Source organism: Otolemur garnettii, unplaced genomic scaffold, assembly GCF_000181295.1.
Source record: "Otolemur garnettii isolate 467f Iridium unplaced genomic scaffold, OtoGar3 scaffold00046, whole genome shotgun sequence".
Taxonomy (NCBI): Eukaryota; Metazoa; Chordata; class Mammalia; order Primates; family Galagidae; genus Otolemur; species Otolemur garnettii.
The window spans coordinates 11590427-11597302 of record NW_003852441.1 but is presented as its reverse complement, the minus strand read 5'-3'; the positions used below and the strand labels follow the sequence as shown (position 1 = coordinate 11597302).

Below are 6876 nucleotides of genomic sequence, written 5' to 3'. Positions count from 1 at the left end.
AGCGACCTCCAATTCCTGGGCTTAAGCGATTCTCTTGCCTCAGCCTCCTTCGTAGCTGGGAGTTGTAGCTGGGACTACAGGTGCCTGCCACAACGCTTGGCTTTTTTTCTTTTTTTGGTTGTAGTTTTCATTGTTGTTTGGAAGGCCTGGGGTGGATTCGAACCCACCAGCTCTGGTATATGAGGCTAGCACCTTAGCCGCTTGAGGTATAGGTGCTGAGCCCTCTTTTTTTTTTTTTTTTTTGAGCCAAAGTCTCACTATGTTGCCTTCCATGGCATCACAGCTCACAGCAACCTCAAACTCTTGGGCTTAAGCGATTCTCTTGCCTCAGCCTCCTGCGTAGCTGGGAGTTGTTGTTATTGTTGTTTGGGAGGCCCAGGGCTGGGTTCGAACCTGCCAGCCCTAGTGTATGTGGCTGGCGCCTTAGCGGCTGGGCTATGGGTGCTGAGCCCATAGGGAGGTTCTTAAATCCTTATTAGTGGGTTCCTGTTGGACCATTTTCTTTAACTTCCATTTATTCCTAATGCTTTGAAGAACTGACTTTGATTTTTAACCCACGTCCTTTGTTGAAAGTGGGGCATTCTAGGGATAGAACAAGGACTTCAAGGCCCCTATCAAGTATGAGTCTCTGTGGTTAATGGAGCAGAGTATGGGTACCCTCATTAATGATTATTATATTGGGGCCTCAGTCAATTTGTGAATACAAAAGATGTTTGTGTATATCAGGGGGCTGGGTTGGGGTCTGTTTGTGGACTCCCAGTTCCCATGCACTCACAGGTTTTGCCTACATGATGTCCAGCAAAGCTGAGAAGAAGCGGCGAGTGCCCCGAGGAGGCTCCCGAGCAGGCCGGGCAGGGCGAGTTGCTCAGCCTCCTCTGGCTGCACAGGTGGTGGAGGGTCCCTTGCCCACTACTGAGGCCCAGCTGGAGCCTGAGCCCCTCTACGAGGAGCCTGGTGGGTACTTGCTGAGGCAGGGGACAATCAGAGGGGGTTAGGGGCAGAATGTTTGTATTTTAGGAGGGTCTTAGGGCTGGGAGCAGGCTCTATTGTTTCTGGGGGGAAAAAGTAGGGGCTAAGCAATCCTCCAACTGAGAAAGTTCAGCAGAATCTCAGACCTGCTGCTGGGTCCTTTTTTTGTGTCTTCTTTCTGGCTAGTCTTGTACTTTCTTTCTGTCCTAAAATTTCTCACCAGTGCTCCAGGAGTTCACTGGCCAATCCATTCTCTAGCCTCTTCCTTTCTAGTTTCAAGGGTTCCTCATTTCTCCTACCCTACTGAAGAGGGTTTGATTTCTTCCTTTTTCCCATTTTCACCCTGGGTGGCAAAACAAATAACGTTTTTTCTCCCATTAAGCCCATCACCATGGAGATTCAGCCTGCCTTGCCACCCTTTGAATCCTAAGCCTGGCTGATGCTTTTTACCATCTGTTTAAGGCTCTTGTATCTCTGCCCTCATTTTGGCAGGGACTTGGTAGACTGCAGTGGTTCAGGTTCAGGATGACAGGAAAAGAAGACTAGATAGAGGGAGAGAAGAGTTTAAAGAGGCTGGCTTTATGACTTTGATACAAAGGATTCCTTTCCTGTGGGTGAGCAAGAGCCAGTAGGGTTGGAAGATTTTTGATGGCTGTTGCTGTCACTGGGCTTTCCCTTAGAGCACTGACCAGTGTAAACAAGAATGTGAGCTAAGTGTAGTAGACCCCTCCCTCTTTACCTGGAGCTCCTTTCCACTGCTAGTAGCCTGTCAGGATGGAAAGAAATGGAATCCCCCCTTTAATATTAAAGATGGAGAGATTAAGTGTAGATGTGGGAGAAAGGTCCAGGGACATAGGAACCTGTCCTAGGCTCCAGGATCTTAGAAATATACAAAATTTATTCTTCTGAGTTCTCAAGTGCGCCATTGGAAGCGGTTTAAAATGGGGAGTGACTCCCAGAAGCTGGGTACCAGGAGAAGTAGGGGGATGTAGGAGGGAAGGCAATGAGGTTCAGTTTGGAGAATCCTCCCCAGAGGTGGGAAGGAACTTTGAAATTAAAGCACTGGTGGCCTGGTGCCCATAGCACAGTGGTTATGGTGCCAGCCCCATGCACCAAAGGTGGTGGGTTGGAACCTGGCCCAGGCCAGCTAACCAACAATGGTAACTGCAATAAAAAATAGCTGGGTGTTGTGGCAGGTGCCTGTAGTCCTAGGCACTTGGGAGGCTGAAGAGAGAGAATCGCTTAAGCCCAAGAGTTTGAGGTTGCTGTGAGCTATGACACCACAGCACTCTATTGAGGGTAACATAGTGAGACTTTGTCTCAAAAAAAAAAAAAGGAATTAAAGCATTGGCCTTCAAGAACACTGAGGATTTCTGCCTGCCCCAGCTCTAAGCTTTCTTATTGTTTGATGTGGAACCTTCCTGTTGTCCTGTAACTTGGGCGGAAGTTCAAAGAGGACTTGGACTTCCCAGGCTGCCCTGAAATTAACACAAATCCCTGTAATCTTTGAAGTTAAGGAGAAGCTGAGGCCTGTCCCTTGGGAGACACAGGAGGCCTAAAACACTTGTTGGTAAAAGATGGTGGGCTTGAGAGCAAACAACCTTTTGAGGTCTATATCAATATTCTTTACTTCTGCAGTTAAGTGCTCTTTAATTCCCATGAAAAGAATTGAAGAATAATCATAATTAGATTCATGATCCCTTGTCCATAATTTTTAAAAGCTCTAAGAATGGAAAGTTTTTCCCCAGATTGGGCATTTTAACTTATTTAATGGTAAAACGTAACCTAAACTAACAAGAAGGTATTAATAGTCTATTTAAGGTGCTTAGTACAAATATTCATATGTTTTACTGAAGAAATATTTGTAATATGAAAAGTTTGACTAAGTACTGTTCTAGAGGCTGCTAGGGGTAGAGGTGGGTGTTTACATACCATATTATATTATACTATATTACAGTTCTAAATTCTGAAGTATACTTGAGCTCAAGGTTTTGAATAAAGAATTACAGACCTGCAGTTCAAGTAAAACAGAAAAAACAGGGAACAACAATGTAATGATACTCATGTACCTACTACCCAATTAAGAATAAATTATGTGGCCAGGCATGGTGGCTCATGCCTGTAATCCTAGCACTCTGGGAGGCTGAGGTGGGTGGATTACTTGTACTCAGGACTTTGACACCAGCCTGAGCAAGAGTGAGACCCCATCTCTACTAAAAATAGAAGAATTAGTTGGGCACCTGTAGTCCCAGCTACTTGGGGGCCTGAGGCAAGAGGATCACTTGGACCCAGAATTTTGAGGTTGCTGTGAGCTATGATGACACCATGGCACTGAACCCCAGGGTGATGGAATGAGACTATGTCTCAAGAGTAAGTAAACAAATACATAAATTGTAACAGCAACAAGAGAATCCCTATAGATATATAAGCAAATCTCTTCCTCAAGACCCTCTCTTTTTCTTCAGAGGTCATTGCTATCCTGAGTTGGTGCTTATCATTCTCAAGATTATTTATTTATTTATTTTTATTTTTATTTTTATTTTGAGACAGAGTCTTTCTCTCTCACCCTGGTAGAGTGCAGGGGCATCATCATTGCTTACTGCAATCTCCAACTCCTGGGCTCAAGCAATGAATGAGCCTCAGCCTTGCAAGTAACTGGGACTTCAGGCATGCACCATGACACGTGGCAAAATTTTCTACTTTTGGTAAAGGCGAGGTCTTGCTATTGCTCAGGATGGTCTTAAACGTCTGTGCTCAATCAATCCTACTGCCTTAGCCTCCCAGAGTGCTAGGATTACAAGTGTGGGCCACCAAGCCTGGCCACAAGCTTGTTTTATTTTAATTTTTATTACATGTATCCACGAATGTCATATGCTATTATCCTATAGGTATTGCATCTTAACTGTAGTATAGAGGACAAAATCAGTTTACTCTTGAGATTGTCTGAGTTTCCCTGCCCTGGCCCAGTTTCTTTCTGAAATCTGGGAATACCAGCACTTTTCCCAAGGGAATTAGATCATCCTATTCCATCATGTCATGCTTCCTCCTCAGCCTCTGTACCTCATTCCCTTCTTAGTTTTTCTTTCTGGTAGTTGGAGTGATTCAACTTGTTTTATGTGGAACCTTCCTGTTGCCCTGTAACTTGGGCGGAAGTTCAAAGAGGACTTGGACCTCCGAGGCTGCTCCCGTACCTTTTGAATTCATAAATTGACTGAGGCCCCAATATAATAATCATTAATGGGGGTACCCAAAAGCCACTGAAGTGATTCAAGTCCTGTTCTCCCCCCTCTCCTTTTTTTAATTGTTGGGGATTCATTGAGGGTACAAGAAACCAGGTTACACTGATTGCATTTGTTAGGTAACGTCCCTCTAACAATTGTGTCTTGCCCCTAGAAGGTGTAGCACACACCAAGACCCTACCCACCTCCCTCCTTCCCTCTCTCTGCTCTTCCTTTCCCCCACCCCTCCCTCCTTCTTTCTCACTCTGCCCCCACCGTGTTATTAATTGTCCTCATATCAAAATTGAGTACATAGGATTCATGCTTCTCCATTCTTGTGATACTTCACTAAGAATAATGTGTTCCACTTCTATCCAGTTTACAAAGGCTGTAAAATCTCCATTTTTTAAAATGGCTGAATAGTATTGGCTGTGGTGTACCTATACCACAGCTTGTTAATCCATTCCTGGGTTGGTGGGCATTTAGGCTGTTTCCACATTTTGGTGATTGTAAATTTTATGATAAAAGGATTTTTTTCCTTCTTGGTAGATACCCAGTAATGGGATCGCAGGATGAATGGGAGGTCTAGCTTGAGTTCTCTGAGGGTTCTCCATACTTCCTTCCAAAAGGTTATATTAGTTTGCAGTCCCACCAGCAGTGTAAAAGTGTTCCCTTCTTTCCACAATCATGCAAGCATCTGCAGTTTTGAGATTTTGTGATGTGGGCCATTCTCGCTGGGGTTAGATGGTATCTCACAGTGGTTTTGATTTGCATTTCTCTAATAATTAGGCATGATGAGCATTTTTTTCATGTTTGTTAGCCATTCATCTGTCTTTAGAGAAAGTTCTATTCATGTCTCTTGCCCATTGATATATGGGTTTGTTGGCTTTTTTCATGTGGATTAATTTGAGTTCCTAATAGATCCTAGTTATCAAGCTTTTGTCTGATTCAAAATATGCAAATATCCTTTCCTATTGTGTAGGTTGTCTATTTGCTTTGGTTGTTGTCTCCCTAGCTGTAAAGAAGCTTTTCAGTTTAATTAAGTCCCATTTGTTTATTTTTGTTGTTGTTGCAATTGCCACGACAGTCTTCTTCATGAAGACTTTCCCCAGGCCAATATCTTCCAGTGTTTTTCCTATGCTTTCTTTGAGGAGTCTTATTGTTTCATGCCTTAAATTTAAGTCCTTTATCCATCTCGAATCAATTTTTGTGAGTGGAGAAAGGTGCAGGTTCAGTTTCAGTCTTTTACATGTGGATATTCAATTCTCTCAGCACCATTTATTGAATAGGGAGTCTTTCCCCCAGTGTATGTTCTTGTTTGGTTTATTGAAAATTAGGTGGTTGTAAGGTGTTAGTTTCATTTCCTGGTTTTCTATTCGATTCCAAATGTCTATGTCTCTATTTTTGTGCCAGTACCATGCTGTCTTGACTACTGTACAGCCTAAAATCTGGTATGCTGATGCCCCCAGCTTCATTTTTATTACTAACAAACTGCCTTAGCTATACAGGGTTTTTTCTGGTTCCATACAAAACACAGAATCATTTTTTCCAAGTCTTGAAAGTACGATGTTGGTATTTTAATAGGGATGGCGTTGAATTGGTAGATTGCTTTGGGAAGTATAAACATTTTAACAATGTTGATTCTTCCCAACCATGAGCATGGTATATTCTTCCATTTGTTAGTATCCTCTGCTTTTTCCTTTCTTAGGGTTTCATAATTTTCTTTATAGAGGTCCTTCACCTCTTTTGTTAGGTATATTCCTAGGTATTTCATTTTCTTTGAAGCTATGGTGAAGGGAGTTGTGTCCTTCATTAGCCTCTTATCTTGACTGTTATTGCTGTATACAAAGGCTACTGACCTGTGGACATTGATTTTATATCCTGAGACATTACTGTATTTTTTGATGAGTGTTGTGTTTGAGTCTTTGGTGTTCTCTAAGCATAAGATCATATCGTCTGTAAAGAGGGAGAATTTGACCTTCTCTGCTCCCATTTGGATGCCCTTTATTTTCTTGTCTTGTCTAATTGTATTGGCTAGAACTTCCAGCACTATGTTGAATAGTAATGGTGACAGAGGACAACCTTGTCTGGTTCCAGTTCTAAGAGGAAAAGTTTTCAGTTTTACTCCATTGTAAAATATTAGCTGTGGGTATGTCATAGATAGCTTTGATCAGTTTAAGGAATGTGCCACCAATGCCTATACTTTTCAGTGTACCAATTAGAAAAGGATGCTGGATTTTATCGAATGCCTTTTCTGCGTCTATTGAGAGGATCATATGGTCTTTGTTTTTGCTTCTGTTGATACGATGAATAATGTTTATGGACTTGCATATGTTAAACCAGCCTTGCATCCCTGGGATGAAACCTACTTGATCATGATGTATGACTTTTTTGATGATAAGCTGTAATCTATTGGCTAGGATTTTGTTGAGAATTTTTACATCTATATTCGTTAGTGAAATTGCTCTGAAATTCTCCTTTTTAGTTAGTTTTTTTCCTGGTTTTGGTATCAGAGTGATGTTTGCTTTGTAGAACATGTTGGGGAAGATTCCTTCCTCCTCAATATTTTGGAATAATTTCTGCAGTATGGGAATAAGCTCTTCTTTGAAGGTTTGATAGAATTCTGGTATGAAGCCATCTGGACCAGGGCATTTTTTTGTTGGAAGATTTTTTTTTTTTTTTTTTTTGG

The 6876-nt window shown here is 42.1% G+C and overlaps 1 protein-coding gene across 1 annotated transcript in view; it reads left to right on the top strand.

Moving 5' to 3' along the window:
- Positions 1 to 788: 788 nt before the first annotated feature.
- DNAH2 (dynein axonemal heavy chain 2) overlaps positions 789 to 6876 on the top strand; it is a 131470-nt gene continuing 125382 nt past the window's right edge. The window contains exon 1 of the mRNA XM_012805943.1: positions 789 to 954. Coding sequence (XP_012661397.1) covers positions 789 to 954 — 166 coding nt within the window. The remainder of the gene's footprint in view (positions 955 to 6876) is intronic.